This window comes from Acomys minous, assembly GCF_964271855.1.
Source record: "Acomys minous genome assembly, chromosome: 2".
In the NCBI taxonomy this organism is placed as follows: Eukaryota; Metazoa; Chordata; class Mammalia; order Rodentia; family Muridae; genus Acomys; species Acomys minous.
The window spans coordinates 85,005,082-85,027,063 of NC_140484.1; the positions used below are offsets into that span (position 1 = coordinate 85,005,082).

General features: G+C 55.4%; 3 protein-coding genes across 5 annotated transcripts in view; 2 read left to right on the forward strand and 1 right to left on the reverse strand.

Annotated features, from left to right (window-relative positions):
- The window catches only part of NUP62 (nucleoporin 62), a 17,319-nt gene extending 13,736 nt beyond the window's left edge, over positions 1-3,583 (forward strand). The window contains exon 2 of the mRNA XM_084751774.1: positions 1,273-3,583. Coding sequence (XP_084607900.1) covers positions 1,349-2,908 — 1,560 coding nt within the window. The 5' untranslated portion in view covers positions 1,273-1,348 and the 3' untranslated portion in view covers positions 2,909-3,583. The remainder of the gene's footprint in view (positions 1-1,272) is intronic.
- IL4I1 (interleukin 4 induced 1) overlaps positions 1-13,411 on the forward strand; it is a 27,133-nt gene extending 13,722 nt beyond the window's left edge. The window contains exons 2-9 of one of the 3 annotated variants that reach the window (XM_084751737.1): positions 5,266-5,333; positions 6,672-6,784; positions 9,823-10,037; positions 10,466-10,578; positions 11,079-11,280; positions 11,915-11,983; positions 12,078-12,214; positions 12,350-13,411. In XM_084751737.1, coding sequence (XP_084607863.1) covers positions 6,748-6,784; positions 9,823-10,037; positions 10,466-10,578; positions 11,079-11,280; positions 11,915-11,983; positions 12,078-12,214; positions 12,350-13,175 — 1,599 coding nt within the window. In that variant the 5' untranslated portion in view covers positions 5,266-5,333; positions 6,672-6,747 and the 3' untranslated portion in view covers positions 13,176-13,411. Of the gene's footprint in view, positions 1-5,265; positions 5,334-6,671; positions 6,785-9,300; positions 9,730-9,822; positions 10,038-10,465; positions 10,579-11,078; positions 11,281-11,914; positions 11,984-12,077; positions 12,215-12,349 lie in introns of those variants that run through there. The other 2 variants (XM_084751739.1, XM_084751738.1) reach the window with 2 other exon arrangements.
- A 246-nt stretch (positions 13,412-13,657) lies between these two features.
- On the reverse strand, positions 13,658-21,899 carry TBC1D17 (TBC1 domain family member 17). The gene is made up of 17 exons (XM_084751727.1): positions 21,731-21,899; positions 21,324-21,422; positions 21,154-21,228; positions 19,614-19,737; positions 18,721-18,928; positions 18,178-18,289; positions 17,927-18,088; positions 17,098-17,226; positions 16,912-17,015; positions 16,289-16,383; positions 15,600-15,716; positions 15,427-15,527; positions 15,239-15,338; positions 14,801-14,898; positions 14,573-14,689; positions 14,149-14,235; positions 13,658-14,042 (listed from the first exon to the last, which is right to left on the reverse strand). Exons 1-17 carry the CDS (start codon positions 21,749-21,751, stop codon positions 13,848-13,850), a joined length of 1,944 nt encoding a protein of 647 aa, XP_084607853.1. The 5' UTR covers positions 21,752-21,899; the 3' UTR covers positions 13,658-13,847.
- Positions 21,900-21,982: the final 83 nt, after the last annotated feature.

Sequence of the window (21,982 nt, forward strand, 5' to 3'; positions counted from 1 at the left end):
AGTAAAGTGCTTACTGCACAGCATGAGGACCTTAGGTCAAGCCCTAGCTAGCACCCACATAAAAAAGCTGGACATAGTAGCTGGAGCTTTCTGGCCAGCCTGCCTGCCTGGCTTAATTGGTGAGTTACAAGTCCCGTTGAATGATTCCATCTCAAAAGATAATGTAGCCTTTAATCCCAGCACTCCAGAGGCAGAGGCAGGCAGATCGCTGTGAGTTCGAGGCCAGCCTGGTCTACCAAGTTAGTCAGCCAAAGCTACACAGAGAAATCCTGTCTTGGGAAAAAAAAAAAAAAAAGATAATGTAGATAAAAACTGAAAAAGACACAAGTACCACCTACACACACACACACACGTATACATATATACAAATATAATGTGAAAGCCCACCAGTGGTGCTTCTCCACTGTGGAGTGAGCCTGTGGGCAGAGCTGCCCACAGAAGGGATGGCCCCCATCACCTCAGGAGGCCCAGCAGGGGTCACACAGCTCTGAAGGGTACTTTCTGCTGCACTCTGCCTGCACGTAGAATGTGATACTGTGTGAGCCATTTGCTCTGCTCTCGTTGTCCTAGGATAGGGGATGTGCCCTATGACTCCATCAGGTCCGTGAACCCACTTGTATCTCACCGCCTGCTAGCTTGTAGCCATCTCCATAGCTCTGATGGGACAAAGGTTCCTACTTGGTGCCTGCAGTGCTCCCTGTCACCTTCTTACCACAGAAGCTGTGCAAACAGCAGCTGGATGGCTCTGCCTGGAGCGGCTTCAGTCAGAACTTCCAGAAGTCCAGGGCTGTGAAGTGGGGTGGGCTGTGGCTGCTCTTGGCTTATGGAGTGCTTTGTTCCTCCCCCCATCATTGGTTTCTACCTAGAGCAGAACCCCAAGTAACATCTGATTGGCTAACCTGGGTCTCCATTTATCCCTGAGCATTGGGCTCTCATGCTCACCCTGATTTAGAAGGGTACAGTCCCAGGCCTGCTCTGCCGTAAGAATCGAATCCGGTGCTGGCAGCCTGGAAGAGCTGGTCCTGCAGGTGTTCCTTGTGTCCTGGTCCCAACTCACTAGAGTGTCTTCTTGTGGACTTCCTGAGGCCTCCTTGGTAGTGGAGTTGTGCATGCCTAGGAGCACTCAGCTCCCATTGGTTTACTGGACCTGGTTAGGTTAGCAAAAGAAGAGGCAGGGCTGCTGCCAGCTCTGCATCCAGCCCGCTACCCTCCACACCACTGAGCTTTCCTGTCCTAAACTGCCATCTGACCATGTCACTTCCTCTGCTCTAGAAACCTCCCCAAGGTTGCAGACGCTGACGGATTTGCCCCAGAGTCGGAGTAGCTGCCACCGGGAGATTCCAGAGCCATGAGTGGGTTTAACTTTGGAGGCACCGGGGCCCCTGCTGGCGGATTTACATTTGGCACTGCGAAGACTGCGACCACCACGCCTGCCACTGGCTTTTCCTTCTCTGCTTCTGGCACTGGAGGCTTTAATTTTGGGACTCCCTCCCAGCCAGCTGCGACCACCCCTTCCACTGGCCTCTTCTCACTCACCACACAGACCCCAACCACACAAACCCCAGGATTCAACTTCGGAACAACACCGGCTTCTGGAGGGTCTGGCTTCTCCCTGGGGATCGGCACACCAAAGCTCAACCTTAGTGGCACAGCCGCCACACCAGCCACAGCCAACACTGGCAGCTTCGGGCTTGGCAGCAGCACCCTCACCAATGCCATCTCAAGCGGCAGCACCTCCAGCCAGGGGACAGCCCCCACTGGCTTTGTCTTTGGCTCCTCTGCCACCTCTGCTCCGTCCACTGGCTCCTCGGGGTTCTCCTTCACCAGCAGCAGTGCAGCCCAGCCTGCGGCTCCTGGCTTCAGCACTGGCTCTGTGGGTGCCTCCGCCCAGCCCACGGCACTGTCTGCCTCTCCCTTCACTCCAGCCACTCTGGTGACCACTACAGCAGGAGCAGCACAGCCAGCTGCCGCCACCCCCACTGCTGCCACTACCAGTGCAGGGTCTACACTCTTTGCTTCCATAGCTGCTGCTCCTGCCTCATCCAGTGCTGCAGTGCTCTCCCTCTCAGCTCCGGTGACAGCTGCAGCCACTCCTAGTGCTGGGACTTTGGGCTTCAGCCTCAAGGCCCCTGGAGCAGCTCCTGCTGCCTCCACCACCAGCACCACTGCTACCACCACCACCTCCTCCTCCTCCACAACCACCACTGGCTTTGCCTTGAGCCTGAAACCCCTGGTGCCAGCTGGCCCCAGCAGTGTGGCAGCTACTGGGACTGCTCTGCCTGCCTCCAGCACAGCAGCTGGAACTGCCACGGGTCCTGCCATGACCTATGCACAATTGGAAAGCCTGATCAACAAGTGGAGCCTGGAGCTGGAGGACCAGGAGCGCCACTTCCTGCAGCAGGCCACACAGGTCAACGCCTGGGACCGCACACTGATTGAGAACGGGGAGAAGATCACCAGCCTGCACCGTGAGGTGGAGAAGGTGAAGCTGGATCAGAAGCGGCTGGACCAGGAGCTGGATTTCATCCTTTCGCAGCAGAAGGAGCTGGAGGACCTTCTGAGCCCGTTGGAGGAGTCAGTGAAGGAGCAGAGTGGCACCATCTACCTTCAGCACGCTGATGAGGAGCGCGAGAAGACCTACAAGCTGGCCGAGAACATCGATGCGCAGCTCAAGCGCATGGCGCAGGACCTCAAGGACATCATCGAGCACCTGAACATGGCTGGTGGCCCTGCAGACACCAGCGACCCCCTTCAGCAGATCTGCAAGATCCTCAACGCGCATATGGACTCCCTTCAGTGGGTGGACCAGAGCTCCGCCCTGCTGCAGAGGAGGGTGGAAGAGGCCAGCCGCGTGTGTGAGGGCCGGCGCAAGGAGCAGGAGCGCAGCCTGCGCATTGCCTTTGACTAGCCCTGCCCAGCGGGGGGCTCCTTGGCAGGCAGGCTGCTGGCTTTCTTCCGAGTGGCTGTGTTAAGAATGTTGTTTGGTTTGACTCCCTGTTAGCAGAAGTGTTTTGCAGGACATGGCCCTCATAGATGAACCTGTGTGCTCTGGAGACCAGCGAGAAGGTCACTGAGCTCTAGACCAGCAGGTAAAGAACAAAGGCAAGTGTTAGCCCAGTGCTGCCTCACAGCAGGTTCAATTTTCTGTTTGTCCAACTCCTCCTACCTACTCTGATTCAACTATGACAGTGAGGCAGGATGCTTCAAAGGAGATGCTGGCCAAGAAACTCACCTGGGACGGAGACATGGTGGCCTTGAAAGACCACTGCCTCTGTGCTTCTCCAACTCCCATCTAGCCCATGTCCTCCAGAGCCTCTGCCACACACCGTGGAGTCACTGAGGCACACTGAGCTAACACCTGCTTTGCGCTGACTACCTCTCACCCCCAGCTTGTGAGCTCCTCTGGCAGGGACTGACTACTGCTAAGTCCTTTGGGCCAGAGGGGCTGCAGATTAGATTGCTATCTTAAGCGTTGAGGGCCAGCAGTCGTGCCCTGGTCTGTTTTATTTCTCTGTACTCTGCTGTAGCCTGTGTGGTCCCTAATCTAAATGTTGCTTTTCTAAATAAAGAAAAATTTGTGAAATCAGACCTGTTGTGAACATGGGTAATGGGGAAAGGTCTGAGATTTGTCGGGCAGGGTGGGGTGCTGTTGGTGTGATATCTAGTCCTGTGTCACTGGGTTGGAACGACTGAGCCACACAGGCCCAGTCTTCACCTTCCTGGGATGGGCAGGCTGCAGGTGCAAGAAGGGAGTTCTGTCCACCAGTGTGCGTAAGTGGTAAGTCATCCATTACTCTAATGGGTGCAGGTATGGTGATGTCATCAGCAGTGAGGAACAGGGAACGGGGTGGGGGGTTCCAGATGCTGGGCTCACTTAGGCTGCCACTCCTAGAGGACTAGGGACCCTGGACCCCTAATCTGAAGATTCTAGAATGGGGCCACAAGTTATTTCCTTGGATCCTGTTAGGGTTCAAAGTATGAGAGAAAGCTGGGGTGGGGTGGGGGGCTAGTGATGTAGCTCAGTGGCTAAGAGCATTCCTGCTCACATTCCAAGGACCCTGGTTTGACTCACAGCATCCACGAGGTAGCTTAATTCCACCTGTAAGTCCAGTCCCGGTTATTGGGTGCCCTCTTCTGGGCTTCTTGGGCACTGTATACAGCAGTGTAGAGACAAATGCAAGTTAAGTCATACAATAAATAAGTAAAATCTCAAAGAATTTTTAAAAAGTGAGAAAGCCTGGCTTTGTGGAGTTACAGGTCCTCTTCAGCTATATAGCCATATGAAACTGTCTTGGAAAAGCCACATAGAGATAGGACCAGTGAACTGGAAGGCACAAATACTGAGGACTCCAGTGGCCTCAGCAGCATGTGTTTTTGTTGTTAGTTTAAGACAGTGTCCCCCACTCTTGACCCCAATTGGTCACGACGCTTAAGTGTGAAGAGAATGTAACCTTGCCTTAGGCTGGGCCCAAGGGGAAAGCAATCGTGGGTGACTTGACCCCACTGAGATAAAGATCTTAGACTCAAAAAGAGAGGAGAGAAGAAAATCACCTAATGGGTTGGTTAAAGGAGAAGCACATGGCCGGCGTGGATGGAGAAGGCCCAGATGGAAAACATTAGCAACTATTTGGGATTATGGGTGGGAGGCAGCTTGACAGAAGTTATTAGAAGCAGATGGCTTGGGATTGAGACAGGTATGGGACACCTGCTCCACTATGAGAAGTAGATAGTAATGTCTGCCCTGCCCCAGGTTAACTAAGGCTATTTTAAAATAAAACAGGCGTCTGTGTCTTGATTGGTTGATTGCTAGCAGCTTCTACTGCTGTAATAATAGTTATATGCCTAATATACACATTAGGCCTTACTGGTAAATTAACCATAAGTGGTGCCCAACATGAGGCAATTATTAGGCAATACTGGTAATTTAACAGCAACACTTAGGCCTCAGTTTCTTTCAAGATGTGTCTTATGCACATGAGCATCACTGGTGGGGCTCATTTCTAATATGTGTGTTCATTTGGGATTATATATTGGACATAAAGCTAAATTTTGCCATTACTGGGTAGGAGCTGCATGCTAAGTACACACTCTGACCCTGCACTACATCCTAGCTGTCTTGTATTTTTAAAACATAGAAATGCCCTGAAGAACTGCCTCACTTTGAAGAAAACAGAATTGGGGGGGGGGGGCGAGCACGGGTGCCCATTGGTGCCTATTGGGTACTGTTGCCCCAGGCCACCCTACAATTGCAGTTTCCCTCTACAGGAAGAACACAGGCAAATGTCCTGCCTTGCTGACCACCTTCATCATTAGCCACCATGAAGACAGCAAAGGTGATGTCATGGGGAACCTCCTCCACATCTCCCCCTGGATAGCCAGGGTCCAGCCTGTGGTCCAGCATGATGGAACTAGCCTGGCCTAGTGCGAGACTGTCTCAAGAAAAGGGGGGGGGCGCAGAAGTGTAAAATGTCAAATAAGTAGGAAGTTGCGTCCATGTCACATTTGGGAATGAAAAAAGAAACTAAGTTTGAACTTCTCCTTGTCTTTCTCCTGTTTCCCCTAATAGAGCTTTGCTCTGTATAGAGTAGCACAGACAAGATGGCAGGGCAAGGAATGAGGTTTTTGTTGGTTTGGTTTGGGTGGTTTTGTTTTTTGATTTGTTTGAGTCATGGTCTCTGTATGTAGTCCTGGCTGTTGAATTCAGCCTGAGGTTCCAGGCTGGTCTTCAACTAGAGAGATCTGCCTGCCTTCTGCCTCTGCCTCTGCCTCCTGAGTGCTGGGGATTAAAGGAGTGCACCACCACCACCACCTCATTGAGTGATGTGTTTTTTACAAAAGTCCCTAAAAGCTTTTTTTTTTCCCCCTTTCTTTTTTGGTTTTTTCAAGACTGTTTCTCTGTGTAGCCTTGGCTGTCCTGCTCACTTTGTAGACCAGGCTGGTCTCGAACTCACAGTGATCTGCCTACCTCTGCCTCCCAACTGCTAGGATTAAAGGTGTGCGCCACCACGGAATGTTTTAAGGTTGCTCTCAGCATTGTGGTCATTGGACTACCGCAAACCAAACCCAGTCTGGGTCCTGGGCCTTAAAGAGTACAGCATACAACTAAGTTTGCAACAGCTGATTGGGTGAGAGGAGCAGGGCTAGAAAGGTTGGTTACTTTGTTATCTTTTCTGTTTTTTGAGACCAGTTTCTGTGTGTAGGCTGTCCTGGACTCACTTTGTAGACCAGGCTGGCCTCGAACTGACAGAGATCCGCCTGCCTCTGCCTCCTGAGTGCTGGGATTACAGGCCTGCGCCACCAAAACCAGCTGGAAGTTCATATCTTAAGGAGTAGGAGTTGGTTGGTTGTGGCCTCACCTTGTGTGTGTGAGTAAACACAACCACACAGACGATGTTGGCCGGGCTTTAAATCTAAGTGTTCGCAGTGGAGGTTTGACCATTCCTGTCTGGGATGTAACTCAAAATAGTCCCATGTCAGAGAAGACAGGGTAGAAGGTGGTTAAGGGGCATGGTGGTGTGTATCTGTTAGCCCATAGTTTGAGAGGCAAGGCAGAGAGGTGGCCGCAAGTTCAAGAACAGTCTAGGCTATAGAGTGAGACTCCGTCACACAAAACAAAAACAGGCAGTCTCTAGGAAATTATGCCACAGCCTACCAACTGCTCTTCCTAACAGGACAAAGTCGTCACCATTCACCCTGGTTCTGCCTGCGCCAGAGGATGACTTCCATTCCAGGCTGACCGGGAAGGCCATGGGAGCCAGAAGAGCCCCCCAAAGGCCACCATGCAGTGAGTGTCCCCGTCCTGGGGTGGGGAGGCCATAGCTATTCTGTTCCTGTCCAGGCCTGGGTAACTCTACCCCCTTGTCTTGGTGACAGTGACTTAACACACTAGATTTCAGACTGGCAGCTATGTAGTTAGTGAGGTTCCAGGGCCCCTACCAGCCCTGTCTGTAAGACCCCTGGGAGGCCAAAGCCAAGTCTGTTGCTGGGCTGTGGCCCAGACCTGATTGCTGTGGATCAGAAGCAAGCCAGTGGCAGGAAATCCCCAAAGATCATTTCTACCTAGAAGGCCTATTATAAAGGTGGATTTTCCAAAGCCAGCAGCAGCTGACAGGTGTACCTGTGGTCATAACACAGATGTACACACTAGTGTCTGAGCTCTTGCCTTTGCTGCAGGACACTTAGCCTTGTTTGCACCTCTTGCTCTCAACTCCTGCCTCCCTGATCCCATCCCCACATGCCCCCTGCCTTGTTCCTAAGACACCAGCATAACCAGAGACAGTCTATCCCAAAAATACTGCGTGGCATTAACATGGAGGTTTTAGAATTTTAAATATTAACGTTTTTCAGATAGGTCTCATAGCCCAAGCCTTGATGACAGGATGGGCTGGAATGACAGACTCACGTGGGGTCACACACGCCTCACCACTGGATCCCTGAACCCATCCTGTTTGCTCTCCAGAGCTCCAGAGGGCAAAGGAGCAACACTAGTCTACTCCAACCAGGGTCCTGAAAGCTGTTCCTATGAGGTGGCTCAGAGGTCAAGAACACTGGCTGCTCTTCCAGAGGACCAGGGTTCAATTCCCAGGACCTCCATGGAGGCTCACAACCATTTGTAACTTCAGTTCCAGGAAATCCAATGTCCTTTTCTGGCCTCTTTGGGCAACAGGCATACATATGGTATATAGACATACATGAAGGCAAAACATTCAACCACATAAATGAATTTTTTGAAGATTTAAAGCTGTGGTCCCCTGCATGCCAGGCCCCTCCTTTATCTGCTCTTAGCATGGCACCTTCAGGCTCCTGCCATTGGTGCTGAGTGGAATCCAAGAGCACTGGCCGTAGTGGTGCAACCATCCCAGCATAGGGAGTTCGAGGCCAGCCTGGGAGGGATACAGAATCAGATCCTGTCTAAATAAGCTGACTCGTGGTGGCGCATGCCTTTAATCCCAGCACTTAGGAGCCAGGGAGTCAGATCTCAGCTCAAGGCCAGCCAGGCCTATACAGAGAGATCCTGCCTGGAAAAAGCAAACAAAATAAGTAAATTCCAGGCCATGAGGAGGCTATTGCCAGTCCCGCCCCACTCTGCCCAGAACTGTCAGTTCCTCTGTAGGGTTGAGGCCATGTACTGTGATGAGCCACTGATGCCCTCCAGCCTACATGGCTTTACACATCTGGCCACCATTTGGCCCAAGCCACATAACATACAAATACAGTAACCACCTCCCCTTAATGGGCTCTGGAGTTCCCCAGTCTGCTCCCTCTGTGATTTCCCACCCTGGCTTTTCTCCTAACCAGTCTGCTCCCCAACCCCAAGGAAAGTCCCCCTGCACACTGGTGTCATCTGCTTAAGGCCTCCTGAAGGACAGAGGCTTCTGGGGACATTTCTCTTGAGATGTCAATCCACAATCTGCACAGCAGTTCATTTTTTTGGTTTTTTGTTTTTTGTTTTTTTTTTTTTTTGTTTTTTTTTTTGAGACAGGGTGTCTCTGTGTAAGCCTCAGCTGTCCTGGACTTGCTTTGTAGACCAGGCTGGCCTCGAACTCACAATGATCCACCTGCCTCTGCCTCCTGAGTGCTGGGATTAAAGGTGTGCGCCAACACACCCGGCTTGCACAGCAGTTCTAAAGACAAAGACAGTGCTTGCTTTGGCAGCACATATACTAAAATTGGAATGATACAGAGAAAATTAGCATGGCCCCTGCGCAAGGATGACACACAAATTCGTGAAGCGTTCCATATTTTTAAAAAGGTAGACAGGCCCAGTGGGGTGGTGGTGGCACATGCCTTTAATCCTAGCACTCAGGAGGCAGAGGCAGGGGGATCAGCCTGCTCTACAAAGTGAGTCCATGGCAGCCAGAGCTATCACACAGAGAAACCCTGTCTCAAAAAAAAGAAAACAAAAGAAAAAAAAACCACACACACACACACACACACAAAGATAGCAAGGAAGGACATGTGGCCTCTCACCATCGCCAGCCAGCCCTCCACGTGTTCCTGCAGCTCTCGCAGCAGGTCCTGCGCCTGTCCAGGTGCTCTGTGCAGGCCCTGACCGCTCCACTCCTGCTGTGGTCCATAGCAGGCTGAGATGTGCACCAGAGTGTGGGAGGCCCTGTCCCAGGAGCCCAGGCCCCAGCCTCGCAGGTGCCCAGTTCAGAGTTGGAGACAGGCCTGGAGAGATGGGGAGGGGAGGCCTAGGGCACAGGGCACAGGGATGCCACCTGGATAGGTAGTCGTCCGTCACCCACCCCCTACGCGCCCCCCACAGCTTCCCCAGAGTTATTTGGGGCAGGAGGAAGGAAAACAGTCTGAGTTACTTCCTCCTGTGGCCCTCCTCCCCACTGCCACCCACCTTCTCTAGCATCTGATCCTACGTAGGAAAGCACTTGAATTCCCCAGGGAGGCGAGTGGGTGGGGCTGGCCGCTTTAAGGGGAGCGCTGCAGAGGCTCTGCTCTGCTGTCCTGTCCAAGAGAGCTGGGGGTAGAGCTGTCTAGAGGGTGGTGGCCGTGACTGGACCCCAGCACCCAGGCCTGGGAGGCAGGAGACGCAAAGCTAGGCCAGAGGTTGGGAGAACGGTCCCAGGAGCTCTGAAAGATCAAGATTAGCTCTGGAGAAACGTATTCCCAGGGAGGAGGGCGAGAGATAAGCTAGGGGTCCCTGGCCCTATCACATTGCCCCCCACTTCTCCACTCAGACAGCAGCTGCCACTTGAGCCATGGCTGGGCTGGGTAAGTAAGCCACCAAGGGGAAGTGGGGGCTCTGGGATTGCAGCTGCCGCCTGTTCTGCTGCCGCCTCTGCACTGAGCCTATCTTTTTGCCAGCCCCACGTCTTGTCCTTGTGGCCGTCCTCCTTGGCCTGGCAGCCTCCAGCCTGAACCTTCTCCAGAAGTGTATGGAGGACCCTGATTATGAGCAGCTACTCAAGGTGGTGACCCTGGGCCTCAATCGCACCTTGACACCCCAGAAGGTGGTAGTGGTTGGTGCGGGCGTAGCTGGGCTGGTGGCCGCCAAGGTTCTCAGTGACGCAGGGCACAAGGTGAGAAGTGCTGCCTGCAGTCTAACTGGAGTCTTTCCTGCTGTTGGTGTTGGCGGGAGGGGTGGGGTGGGGGGGCTGCTCTTTCCCAGAGTCCCCTTCCATTGACCCATCCTGGAGGGAAGGCCTTTGTTTTAATGGAATTGTCAAGAGTCAAGATGGGGATCTGTGTTGGGGGATGTGTGAGAAAAATCCCCCAGGGGAAGTGTCCCCTCACTGAAACCTAGGATGTGCAAACCAGTACATTTCCTTAATTCTACCTCAAGTCCAACTGGTGGTTTTCCTGCTACAGCCTTGAAGCCTTGCTTTCTGTTCTCTTAGCAGCCCCTTCCACCCTAAGTGTGCCCCGCGCTGAGGAGGAAGGCAGGCAGGGGCTGCTGTGGTGTATGGAGTGAGGGGAGCTGAGGTCCCTGCTTGCCCCTCACCTTTAGGTCACCATCCTAGAGGCAAATAACAGGATTGGAGGCCGGATATTCACCTACCGGGATGGGAAGACAGGCTGGATAGGGGAGCTGGGAGCCATGCGCATGCCCAGCTCCCACAGGTGAGGCCCCAGCCAGGCAGCAGAGCCCAGTTCCTTACCCACCCCATATTCAGCCAACTCCCACCCCTCAACCAGAACCCAGCTCTATCCGCAGTCCAGGTGCCAATGTTTCTGTTTTGAGGTGCTGCACATGAAGCCTTAGGCCTCAAGCTGCACCTCCAACGCCTCTCCAGTGCCACCGTGTTCCCACCCATGCAGACGTGGGTCTCCACCTCGCTTTGCACTCAGTCCCTCAGTATTTCCGTTCTGGCTAATACAGCTTGGCTCAGCATTTGCCTGCAGCCACATCTGGCTGTGCCAGCTCCGCCTCCTGGAGGGCTAGGGGTCACTCACTCCCGTCTGTGCCCCTTGCCTGCAGCCTGCCTGAGCTGCCCCATGCCCACCTCAGCTCCTGGGCCAGCCCTCAGGTCCCCAGTCACTAATTTCATGGTCTTTCCCAATGGCCCCTCCTGTGTGCCGGGCCAGGCCTCCCCTAAGCAGCCCCCCCCCCTCACTTTCAGGATCCTGCACAAGCTCTGCAGCAGCCTGGGCCTCAACCTGACCCAGTTCACACAGTACGATGAGAACACGTGGACGGAGGTGAACACCTTGAAGCTGCGCAACTACGTGGTGGAGAAGATGCCAGAGAAGCTGGGCTACGACCTGAGCCACAGGGAGAGGGGCCAGTCCCCAGAGAGCATCTACCAGATGGCACTCCACAAGGTGGCCACCAGCTCTCCTGCTGAGCCAGCCCTGCCCCCAAGAGTCCTGTCTCTGCTGCCATCCTGCTAAGGTCTATTCCACACCTCCGCTGATGGCCACTTGGTGTTCTCTGCACCTTCCAGCACTCCCAGGACCCTCCAGCAGCAGTGCTACTCCTGGTCCCCATCTGCTTGCCTCAGATAATGCTGTCATCACCCTCTCTCTACACTGCTTACCCTGTCCAAAACTCTATGTGGCTCTCAGGCCCATGGGCCAGACCTGCCAGATAGCTCCCCTCCCCTATGTCAACCTGGTGACCCAGGCATACCCTCCTCTGCTCCTGGAGCCCCACCGGGCTCATCCACCCTTTGCATCCTGGATATGTCCTGACCCCAGGACAGGGAGGGCCGGGTAAAGGGGCTGGGGGCCATGTTTGGAAGGAGCTTGAAGGAAGATGATGAAATGCCAGGCAGAGGAGCCTGCATGCAGGGGGGGGGTGGCACAGAAACAGATGCCAGTACTGACTGGGTGGGCAGCTGAGGGAAATTCAGTATTGGGGAGGACTCCCAGCTTCAAAGCAGGCACATCCAGCATGAACCAGGACTTGGAACGTGCTGCTCCTGCTGCAGCCAGGGTCCTCTGATTGCCCACACAGGCCCTCCAAGACCTCAAGGCTCTGGGCTGCAAGAAAGCCATGAGGAAGTTCAACAGGCACTCACTACTGGTGAGTGAGGCACAGCTGGTTCCCTCTCCGTGACAAGAGGTAGTTGAGATGCAGGGCTCAAAAGGTCTAACCAGGGCTCCTGCCCACTACGTAGGAATACCTCCTCGGGGAGGGCAACCTGACCCGTCCGGCCGTGCAGCTCCTGGGAGACGTGATGTCCAAGGAGGGTTTCTTCTACCTCAGCTTCGCAGAGGCATTACGTGCGCACACCTGCCTGAGCGACCGACTCCGGTGAGGGCACAACTGGATTGGGCAAGTCACAAGGAGGGGCATCCTGGGAGAGGCAGGGCCAGAGGGGACAGGGCCTTAAGAGCCTCAACCTTGACCCGGGTGAACGTGCCCACTCCGCTTTGCCCGCCCCTGCAGGTACAGCCGCATTGTGGGTGGCTGGGACCTGCTTCCCCGGGCACTGCTGAGCTCGCTGTCCACGCCGCTGCTGCTGAATGCGCCGGTGGTGGCGATTACTCAGAGGATGCACGATGTGCTTGTGCACTACGAGACCTCGCTACAGTCTAGCAGCTTGAAGGTGCTGACTGCGGACATGGTGTTGCTGACGGTCAGTGGGCCCGCGCTGCAGCGCATCACCTTTTCGCCGCCCCTGACACGTAGGAGGCAGGAAGCAATGCGTGGGCTGCACTATGTGGCAGCCAGCAAGGTTTTCCTGAGTTTCCACAGGCCTTTCTGGCGCGAGGAGCACATTGAGGGCGGCCACTCCAACACGGACCGCCCGGCGCGCATCATATTCTATCCCGCCCCGGACGAGGGCGCACTGCTGCTGGCCTCCTACACGTGGTCGGACGCTGCAGCCCCGTTCGCTGGACTGAGCACCGAGCAGGCCCTGCTTCTGGCACTCAAGGACGTGGCAGCCCTGCACGGGCCCGTTGTGTTCCGGCTATGGGATGGTACGGGCGTCGTCAAGCGCTGGGCGGAGGACCCGCACAGCCAGGGAGGCTTTGTGGTGCAGCCGCCATTGCCCGGCAGCCATGGGGGTAAGGACTATGACTGGTCGGTCCCTTATGACCGTATTTACTTCGCGGGCGAGCACACAGCCCACCCACATGGCTGGGTAGAGACCGCCGTCAAGTCTGCGTTGCGGGCCGCGTTGAAGATGAATAAACACCAGCACGGGGCGTCCAGCCCCCAGAACCAGGAATTCAGCCCCAAGGGGGAGGAGCCACATGTGTTCACATAGGCCATCCCCGAGAGGAAGGGATACATGCACTTGCACCCGAATATCGTCCCTTAGAAGCAGGTGCATATACATGGGGAAGTCATCCCCCAAGTGCGCGGGCAGGTGGGATCTGGTCCCCAGCGGCATAGGATGTACACGGAGAGGCAGGCAAAGGAAAGGGGGCACTCCGTTCCCAACCCCCTTCTCTCTAGACCAGACCACCCACAATAGCCCACAATAAAGTTATTTTTGTTAAAGCCAGAGGCCCAGCTCCCTCCCTCCCAACCTCCCTCCCTCCCCACTGCTTCTCTGGTTTCCTGAATATAGCTGCCCTGGATGAGAAGACACTGTGTGAATTCTACAGTACACTGTGGTCATGAGATCAGAAGCCACTGGAGGCTGAGGTGCTGACATGTCGGACTTGTCTAGAACAGAAAACCCGACAGCCTTGAGGCCATCCTGGGCTGTTGGCAAGACCCCAAAAACCAAATCACGCCCATGCCAGCAGTCAAAAAAGAACGGTTTATTGCCTCACATTGGCAGCAGCTGGCGGGCGGGCTCTCGGGAATCCCAGCCCTCTAGGAGCCCTGCAGTCCTCCATTTCATTGGCTGGCTCAGGGTCTTGGCTTCCTTATGGGCATGAAGCTCAGGACCCATCAATCAATCTGCTGCGACGTGGTCAGGTGCAGCAGGCTAAGCATCAGTGGCACAGTCGTCCTCAGGCACAATCTCCAGGCTGCTGTCGGGCTGCGGGACCGCTTCCTCAAGCGGCGGAGGCAGCGGGGCCCGGGTGGGCGACAGTGGCAGTGGGGATACCGGAGGAGATGGGCTGCTGGGCTCTTCGGGCTGCACCAGCCCCAGGACCTCCTGCACGTTGTGTGGCAGCTCCTGTTGGGGTGGGGGTAGTCCAAGAGACTCAGTGATGGGCAGGGTGGAGGGCGGGGTGGGGGGGGGAGCCACGGGGTTTACTGGGCAAGGAGCACCAAGGACTCACTGGGCAGGCCATCAGCTGCCTGTACAGAGCCTCCGCCCGAGTCAACACATCTTCCACACTCAGTTTCATGGTCAGTTCATTGATGTGCTGCAGGAAGGGAAGGTCAGGTGCATGCTTGCAGGCTGGTCCTGGGGCGGGCTGCAGGGCCCAGTGAGGGGAGCCCTTCAAGATCCCCTGGACTGCCACAGTCTTCCATAGCACCCCCTGCTAGCACAGTAGGAAGGGCCCTCACTGAGGAGAGGCAGGCTCCTCTACCCCATTGCTCTACAGCTACGGGGCTGGTAACCTGGTAGGTAGGGGGAAAACAGTTCCACCCCCACCCAGACAAGTGGATCCACTCAACAGTCCCAAGGCCAGCACCGCACACCGCGGGTGCTGCACCCCTAACCGGGGCAGCAGCGGGTGGGAAGTGTCCTCGCTTCACCTTAAGGATTTCATTGGAGCCAAAGCCAGACAGCATCAGTGTGTCCCGCTCCATGTCCAAGATGGCACAGGCTACCAACAGGTGCAGATTGGGGCCAGGAAGCCCAGTCCACAGCACCTGGGGTGTCAGAAGGAGCCTCTGAAGCCCCATCCTGCCCTGTCCACCTCCCTCTAACCTCCCAGCCCTCCCACCAGCTCTCCCTCCCACCCCTACGGACGGACTGCTCACCTCCCACAGCCGAAGGACGTCAGGAAAGGGGAACTCCCTCTTGAACCAGATAAGCAGCCACCGGAAGCAGAAGCACAGCGAACCCGAGTCCTGAGAGTCTAGAAGAGGCCCCGGGCACTCAGCCCCGGCCACAGGCCAGAGGGCAGCCGTGCTGAGTGGTGGGAGGGGTGGGAGGCCGGCACAGCTGTGCAGCACACCAGCTCCCCAGCCACCACCACTCACCTCCAACCAACTGCGCTGAAGCCCGTTTAGCATTTCTCACATTAAACAAACAACAAGGAACTCACAGCTAGAATGCAGTGGTCCTAGCTGAGGGTCCAGAGAAACATTACCTGGTCCAAGGCGGAGCAGCTACCCCACCCCCCCGCCCCCCCAGGCTTTGACTGTCAGGTTACTTGGGGTGTTTTTCTCATTCAGATGGTCTCACACAGGACCTACCCAGAAAATCACAGAGTGGCTGATCCAGGACCCGCAGGAGCAGCAAGAGCTGCCCAAGCTGCCGCTTCATAGTCTCCTGACTCTCCTCAAAGTTGCCGTGCTGCAGGGAGCAGGAGGAACTGTGAGCGCAGAGCGCAGACTGGTACCTTAGTGGCTGTCCCTGACCGCGCACCCATCCCGGGCCTCACCACGAGTTCCATGAAGCCGCAGAAACACCAGAAGGCATCCACCTCGTTCTGAACGACGAAGAGGATCGGGGACAGGAGGTCACTCATGCCCTGCACGTAGCCTGGGGGAGCACAGGGTCAGATGCCGCACCTTGAGCACCACCCAGCCCTTCCCCCCTAAGTGCAGCGCTCACCCAAGTCAAAATGGTACATGCAGTAGGTGAGGAGGATGTCATGGAGCAGGCCCAGCCCTGGGTTCTCGGGGCCTTCATAGAATTTGTTAGTCCTGTCGGTGCGGCTGACATCTCTTTCTGCCGGGTGGGGGTGGAAAACACGGTTAAGGATGTGAAAGAGGGGCTGGAGAGATGGCTCAGAGGTTAAGGGCACTGACTGATCCTCCAGAGGTCCTGAGTTCAATTCCCAGCAACCACATGTTCGCTTACAACCATCTATAAAGTGATCTGATGCCCTCCTCTGACCTGCAGATGTACATGCAGGCAGAACACTGCATATATTATAAATAAATAAATCTTTTAAAAAAGATGTGAAAGAGGTAGTTGGCCTTCCTAGCTAGTCACAAGTACCAGACTAGTCCCCGTGCACTGGCAGCCCTCAGCTTCCAGGCTCATGGCATGGTGAGGATCAGGTATCCCCAGAACTATCGCTGCCACCCACAACTGAGACTCTGGCTACACCCTCTGCAATCGGTAAAACAGGCACAGAGAGGCAAAGCCCCACATTCTCCCAGGTAGAGCTGACAGGGCCCCAAGACCTCTTCCCCTGGGGGAGCACAGGGTCAGCTGCCCTTCCCCACCCCCACCTCCCCCCAAAGGCTTCCTGTCTGCCCCCCCTGCCCGACCCCCGCCGCCCTCGCCCCACCCACCGATGAGGCTCCGGTATCCATGCAGCAGTGAATTCCTGCGCTCCTGCTCAGCACTCACGGACTTCCACTGCAGCTTCATGCGGAAGTACTCATCCCTGGGTGGGGAATGACACGGAAGCTAGGGCCCCTGCGAGCTCAGCACCCAGGGACACTGCCCGAGCCTGGCCTGCCTACATAGGCACGGAATGCGCTGTGGGCTTCTGATGATATCTGTCACCGCCCCTCCCTCTGCTGGAAAATCATGTCCAGGGGCACTGAGCCACCCTCAGGTCCTCAAGAGCTGACGCAGCAGGTGCATGACAGCCACTGCGACAGGAACTGCAACACAACAGCACCGCAGTGGACAGGGCACTGTGTCAGGAGGCGGCCACACGGGGATTGAGGCTGTTCCTTGCGTGTGGTAACTTGGAACCAGCATTGGAAGAAGGCCCAACACCACTCACACTAAGCCTACAAGAGAGCAGGGGTGCAGAGGCTACACAGAGAAACCCTGTCTTGAAAAACCAAAAGAAAGAAAAACGAGAGCAGGGGAATGTGCTGGCTCCAGGGCACCATGGTTTGGAAGAGTCAAGCCTTAGGGAGGAGATGCCCAAAGGATGTGGGGCCCCCCTCTTCTCACTTACGTTTTCCTCCGCACGTGGGCTTTGTGTTCTTCGGCTGAGCCCTCCCAACTTAGGTACCCCAGGAGGAACTTCCAAGCCTCCCGCCGCAGGCCAGGGCTGACACCCTGGGGGTGCAAGGAGACCAATCAGAGGGTTCCCTCCTGGCGGGCTGCCACCCAATCCTAGCCTACACCCACTGACACTCACTCCTGAGAAGATCCGACTTTTCAACTCGGGGACACGCTGCAAGCGACCCTCGGGACCCACGTGTTGGGCCCACTCTTCCTCCGTGACTGGAGGAGCCCGCTCCACTGTGGGACGCTGGCCCAGCTCCACCTGCAGGACACAGGTCAGGTGAGCCTCAGCCTTTCCCTGAAGACTAGAGGCAAAGAACTACTCCTCCTCCCCGCCCCCTGGCCAGCAGGAAGCTTCCAGGAAAGCAGCAGCAGCAGCAGCCACAGCCAGGCCTGAGGCAAGACATCACAGCCCAAGGCCAGGCTAGGAAACCGAGACATCCACTGTGTGGGAAACTAGCTCAGTGTGCAGTGCTGGCCTAGATCACCAGGGAGGGGCTGAGGATGTGGTTCAGTGGTAGAGACCCTACCCAGAATCCTCCAGTGAGGGGCTGGGGGTGTAGTTCAGGGGGAGAGCATCTGCCTAGTATGTAGGAGCCCCTGGATTGGATGGACCCTCAGCACAAGAAAACCATCCACCAGGTATCCTAGGCAACTGGCCCAGTGCACAACATTTCTGTGATTTTTTTTTTTTTAGTTTCGGTTTTTATTTCTGCATTTTTCCAGATAGGGTTTCTCTGTGTAGCCCTGGCTATCCTGGACTTGCTTTGTAGACCAGGCTGGCCTCAAATTCACAGAGATCCGCCTGCCTCTGCCTCCCGAGTACTGGGATTAATGCTGTGTGCCACCGCGCCCTGTGTGAGATCACATCTTAGGCAGCTCCAGACACTGTTCTCATGTTACCAAGGAGAAGACTGAGGCCTTGAAGTGTGACACACAATAGAAAGTCACCTGACACTCACACAAGAGATGACCTCAAAGCCAGGCTCTGGCTCATCATCCGGCAGCGGGGGTAGGTCAGGGGAGGAGGCTCCCTCAGGGTGTGGCTGTAGGGCTCCCCGGAAGAAGTTGGTCACCCGAGAGAAGCTACTGAAGGTGGTGGAATAGGGATCCTGAAGGAAGCGCTGGGGACAGGCGACAGGCATCAGGGCGGTCCCTCTAGATGGCACCCACCACACCCACGCCTGCCTGTGTCTGACCCGGGCACACTCACAGACACCACATTGGAGCTGTCCTGGTCAAAGAGCTGCAGGTGATGGAAGGAGTTGGAGAGGGCAGAGGAGTCATGGGGGAAAACCAGGTAGAGGCGGGAGTCCTGGGGAGAACTAGGAGGAGGGGGACACACAGAGGACTCAGGTGAAGGGCCCGCCTGGCCACACTTGCTCCCTTATCACCCAGAGGTTACTGCAAGACAAGGCCCCAGACCAGAGCCTGCCCTCGAAGGCCAGAGGCCTTTGCCTTGTGGGCCAGGGTGACTCACTCAGGGAGGAGCCAATGAGTGGCTCTGTGGGGAGAAAAAGACACCTTCTATGCGTTAGGAGACTACTCTAGAAGTCTCTAAAGATGGCCCTTTATGCCCTCCCTGCCCCGACTCTCAGCCTCTTATGGCCCTTACTGTGTCACAGCCCTCCAAGCACTGGGATGGCAAATGCCTCTGCCTGGATCTTTTTAAACGCCTTCCTGTTAGCACTGTGCTTTGCTCACCGTCCCAAAGACCCCACGCTAGCTCACAGGTGCGGCTCAGGCAGGAGCTCACCTGGCCAACAGCAGGTAGCGGCTGAGGACTCGGAGCAGGGCCCGGGTACCTCCTCTGTGGAAGTGCAAGGCAGGCAGGGAGCCTCCAGCCTGGGTCACCAGGACCAGGTAGGCCCAGCTGAGGCCTGGCTTGGACCTGCGGATGGATTTGAGCTCCCCCAGGCTCACGGAGAAGGCCCAGGAACTCTGCGGGCAGCTCGGCTCTGCACCTGGGGGAGCCAAGTGTAAAAGATGACCAGGTCAGTGTGTTCTCTCAACAGCCTTGCCTCCCGAGGCCTTGCTGGACGCCGCCCTCCACCAAACCTCTCAGGATTCTGGGCTGCCTGGCATCTCCTCAGAAGTAAAGCTGCCTAAGATTGGAAAGAAGCCTGATGGACACCGCTCTGTCCCAGAATGTTCCAGAACCTTCCCAGGCTCTTCTCGGTCATGAGTTTGAAGACTATATTCCTTTGCTTGGTGCTCAAAGGTAAATCTGTCCCTAGTCCTCTGGCTGTCTCTTTGCTCATGACCCTACTTTAGTCACCACAAAAGGTTTGGGACACTGAGCATGGTGACATACACCTTGAAGTCCCAGTACTTGGCAGGAAGGGACAGGCAGATCTCTGAGTTCAAGGCCAGCTAGGGCAAAAAAAAAAAAAAAAAAAAAAAAGAAAGAAGAAAGAAATTACCCTGTGAAAGCTCTGCCTGGCAGCCCTCCCACAACCCTCCAGCCCGGAAACCTTCAACCTTCAGGAGTGTAACTCATGAAAACACCCAGACTCAGGCCATTCTTTCCTAAGCCAGAAAGGAAGCATCTGGAAGCCATCTTGATTACGGGCAAAAAATTCCTTCGTAACCATGATCACAATGGGGAAGACACGATCCACGGGGCCCCTGTGGCACAGTTCCACCTACCTCTCTTTGGCTCTGCTAAGTGGGGCCGTGGCCGCACTGTGCTAATGACAGCCCAGTCAGGCTCATAGCCTGGGTCGAAGGTAGGTTCCTCCTCTGAGGTGCTGGGTTCACCTCCACCTGAGTCCTTGGGAGAAGAAATAACAGACTGAGGAGCTGTGGTCTCAGTGTGCAGCCTGAAAGCCCCAATGACAGAGCAACTCTTCAGAACCAAAAGGGAAACAGACAGGAGAGGGCAGAGAGCTAGCCCAGTGTCACCCACGGTGGCTGGAGCCCTATGTTCACGGGTTCAGGGGGCGAGTGCCACACAGTTAACTGCTCAGAGACCCCCTGGGGTCACAGCACCACTCGTCAGTCCTGCCTTCTGTGAGAAAGGACAGGTCACACCCCTGCTCTCTGCATTCTGTCTTCCTGGCCTCCTTTCACTGTGAATGAACGAAGAGTGAGCTTTAACTGGTGGCCATTGTCACTGTGACAATGTCTACAGGGGACACTGCTGGTGACAGTTCCGTGACGGACTGAAAGGGGATATTGTAGAGAAAGGCCAGACAGATGGCTCAGCAGGTAAGATGGATGACGTGGGTCCAGTCCACAGAACCCACAAGGAGGAAGGAAGGAGTCCAGGAAGTCCACACGTGAATAAGTAAATAAGTCAAATAAAGCCAGAAAGGTATTTAGTGGTTAGCAAGGCTTGCTGCACGACCACAAAGACCAGAGTTCAGATGCCAGTCCCCACAGAGTAGTTTACATTTCCAGCATGTGTCTGCAGTGCTATCTTTCCAGCTTCTGCATGCACCTACAGGAACTGCACACATGTGCCCACACACTTACCACACACACACACACACACACACACACACAAAGACTGAACCTCTGCACTGTGAGACAGCTCAGCACCCGCTGCCAAACACACACAGTGAATAAGCGTAATAAACATAAAGCAAACAGCTCAAATTGTAGAGCAGAGGGTAAGACAGCTGCCTCAGACCAAAACTAGGCCACACCCCTTAAGAAATGGGAACCCCGGGCTGAGCGGTGGTGGTGCATGCCTTTAATCCCAGCTCTCGGGAGGCAGAGGCAGGCAGATTGCTGTGAGTTCGAGGCCAGCCTGGTCTACAAAGTGAGTCCAGGACAGCCAAGGCTACACAGAGAAACCCTGTCTTGAAAACAAAACAAAACAAAACAAAACAAAAAGAAAAGAAATGGGAACCTGGGCTGGAGAGATGGCTCAGCGGCTAAGAGCATTGTCTGCTCTTCCAGAGGTCCTGAGTTCGATTCCCAGCAACCACATGGTGGCTCACAACCATCTACAATGTGATCTGCTACCCTCTTCTGGTGTGTGTACAAGCAAGCAGAACACTATATACATAATACATAAATAAATAAATAAAAATAAATAAATCTTTAAAAAAGAAATGGGAACCCGTCTTTCACCCAACAGGGTCCCCTAGGGAGCCAAGAGGGCAGGGCACTAGATGATTACACAAGTCCCCAAATAGCCCCTGCCTTCCACCTGAGTGGGGAAGAGGATCGGGGTGCCTACCTTCTTAGAGAAGAGGATCTGGGTTGGGTCTCCAGCCTCCTCCACCGGAGCCCAGTGCAGGACGACATCGCTGTCCTGAGGGACATGGGGAAGACTTAGTAGGGTCACCCGACTGCCCCTCAGCCCTCAATCCTTAGTCCCCCACAGATGCCACCTCCATCCCGGCCAACCTTTTCCACCACACGGAGGACGCCGGCGATGAGCGAGTCGGGATCCTGGTGCTTCCGGGCACTGGTGTGCAGGTACACGCCTCCCTTCTCAAACACCACCTAAGGGCGGGTTTGGTGAGAGCCAGGGACTAGGGAGGAGCTTTCCCAGGGGCGGGGTCCAGCCGCCCTGGTGACGACATGGAGGGGCGGGGCAAGCGTAAGGCCCGCCCCGCGCTGCGTGCGAGTCCCCCCCGAGGGGCGGGGCTAAGGCAGGCTCTCCCTACGGACTGTGGAGAGTGACAGCTTATTTACCTGGAAACGGTGCTTGCTGCGTTAGCTCTGCCTAGTCCCCACACAGCGGGAGGAGGGAGCCGACCATCAGTAGGGGGTCTACTATAAATACGCAAAGGAACGAGTTCAGGTCTTACCCTGTAGCTGGATCCTTCCATAGCCGCCGCGGAGGTTCCACTGCCCGGATCTCCTCCTTTTCCGGGTCAATATAATGTCATATCCGGAAAGATCCCTCCTTTCCAGGCCAGATAGTGGTAGCGCCCCAAATGTTATAGAGCTACAGTGGGTAGAACCATCTTTCGAAATAGGGTACTCGAAACGCCAAGATTCCGGTCACGTGGTGTAAACAGAAAAGTTAGTAGGGGGGGGTCAGCGGGACGGCGCAGGCG